The following is a 2,246-nucleotide window of genomic DNA, read 5'->3' as shown; positions in this document are numbered from 1 at the left end:
AAACTGCTGATAGAAATAATTGATGTGAATGACAATGCCCCGGAAATATCTGTGACGTCACTCATGACCCCAGTAAAAGAAGATGCAGAAATGGGCACAATAGTTGCTTTGGTTACAGTAAGTGATAAAGATGGAGGAAGCAATGGTGTGACTAACTGTAAGGTAGTGGGATCTTTTCCTTTTAAGCTGAAGTCCAACTACAAAAATGACTATTCATTAGTAGTAGATGGAGCACTGGACAGAGAAAACATTTCTCTTTACAATGTCACAATTACAGCAACAGATGAGGGAAATCCACCTCTGTCCAGTATCAGAGTCATTACTGTTCATGTGTCTGATGTCAATGATAATGCACCTCGATTTGTGGAGCCTGTGATTAATGTTTATGTGAAAGAAAACAGTGCAGTAGGCTCAGTTATTCATACAATACGGGCCTTTGATCCTGACTTAGACAGAAATTCACAGCTGACTTATAAGTTGTTAGATAGTTCCCCAAAAAATATTCCTATTTCATCCGTTTTAAACATCAACTCAGAGACTGGAGATATAGTAAGCCTGCAGTCTTTTAACTATGAGGAGTTAAACACGTTTCAGTTTAAAGTCCAGGCCACAGACTCTGGTGTTCCTCCTCTCAGCAGCAACGTGACTGTGAACGTTTTAATTCTGGATGAAAATGACAATAATCCAACAGTCCTCGCGCCCTATTCTGAGCACGGCTCCGTTAACAGTGAGAGCATCCCCTATTCTGCTGAGGCGGGATACTTTGTGGCAAAGATCAGGGCTGTAGACGCAGACTCTGGATACAATGCGCTGCTTTCCTATCACCTCTCTGAGCCCAAAGGAAACAACCTCTTCCGGATCGGAACCAGTAGCGGAGAAATCAGGACTAAGAGGAGAATGAGTGACAATGACCTGAAAACTCACCCCTTGGTGGCGTTGGTTTCTGATAACGGAGAGCCCTCCCTGTCAGCTACTGTCTCTATTGATGTGGTGGTGGTTGAAAGCACAGCTGACATCCAGACTCAGTTCAGACATGTGCCCATACAGGAGGAGAGCTTCTCTGATTTGAACCTGTATCTGCTGATCGCCATTGTGTCGGTGTCAGTGATCTTTCTGCTGAGCCTCATCAGTTTAATAGCTGTCAAATGCCACAGGACAGACGGCAGTTTCAGCAGGTACAGCGCCCCAATGATCACCACCCACCCTGACGGGAGCTGGTCTTACTCTAAATCTACTCAGCAGTACGACGTGTGTTTCAGCTCAGACACAATGAAGAGTGACGTAGTGGTTTTCCCCGGACCGTTTCCGCCTGTAGATGGTGAACTGATCAGTATTAACGGAGGAGACACTTTCACCAGAACTCAGACTTTACCCAACCAAGACAAGGTAAGAAATGAAATACATAAAATCGTTGCTGTGTTCTTTTTATAGAGAAAATGGCTGCAATATGACGTGGTTTTAAGTCACTTTAGAGACGTGTCTGCTAACGGTCATGGGTGGCATTCCACGGACTCTCCTTTGAGGGAATGTTTATCAAGAACAGCAATGATGGTTATTCAGTTTGTAGCTTGATATTCATTTGTTGGTGTTTTTGACATTCCTGTAAAGTTCGGTTGTTGATTTGAAATCAGTGTGTTGGTGGCTATCCGTGGTGCTGAACTACATGTGTTGTTGCAGTTAGACTTGCCTTCAATTCCAATAAAATAATGCAAAATCTTCACGTTGTAATGCAGAGTTTTAAAAAATATATTTGCGAATATGTTTTTTGTAACAACTCCTGAACAATATGTCATATGGCAAAGTGTTTCTCCAATATAACTGTTCATGTAATATTTGCAGTTAATTGCAATTCAGTTTTTTTTTAAAAAGCAATTGCATTTCTGTATTTACATAAACCATTGACAGTGCTATAAGGATTTGCTCAAAACTTAAGTTACTATAAAAACAGACTGTATTAAAAAAAACTTAATTCATACAATATACATGTCAGTAATCAGTGTGGTAAACGCTGAAGTTTAATATTTGAGTCTCTGTTTTTTTGCAGCCTCTTGACGAACATGAGAATATTCACACATTTGCAATTTGTTTTATGTTTGATTTGAGGTGTAGTTTTAAAATCGGTCCACAGGGGGACACTGTAGACCGTCACATCTTGACGGTCTCTACGTGGCTCGGGGCTCCTCCCAGATTCAGCGGATGATCCATCTCTGGGCTTTGTTACAAAGAGAGGTCGGACGACAAAGAAC

General features: G+C 41.5%; 1 protein-coding gene across 1 annotated transcript; it reads left to right on the top strand.

The window, feature by feature from the left end:
* Positions 1-3: 3 nt before the first annotated feature.
* LOC104944367 (protocadherin alpha-10-like) lies at positions 4-1,386 on the top strand (the record flags this gene model as incomplete). Its single annotated transcript, XM_010769895.1, has 1 exon — positions 4-1,386. A coding segment is annotated over one exon (1,383 nt), but the record flags the coding sequence as incomplete, so codon positions are not given.
* Between the last annotated feature and the right edge of the window lie 860 nt (positions 1,387-2,246).

This window comes from Notothenia coriiceps, unplaced genomic scaffold (genome assembly GCF_000735185.1).
Source record: "Notothenia coriiceps isolate Sejong01 unplaced genomic scaffold, NC01 NC01_scaffold00008004, whole genome shotgun sequence".
NCBI classification, from domain to species: domain Eukaryota; kingdom Metazoa; phylum Chordata; class Actinopteri; order Perciformes; family Nototheniidae; genus Notothenia; species Notothenia coriiceps.
Note: the sequence above shows the minus strand (reverse complement) of the source record. Positions and strands in the feature narration are given on the sequence as shown.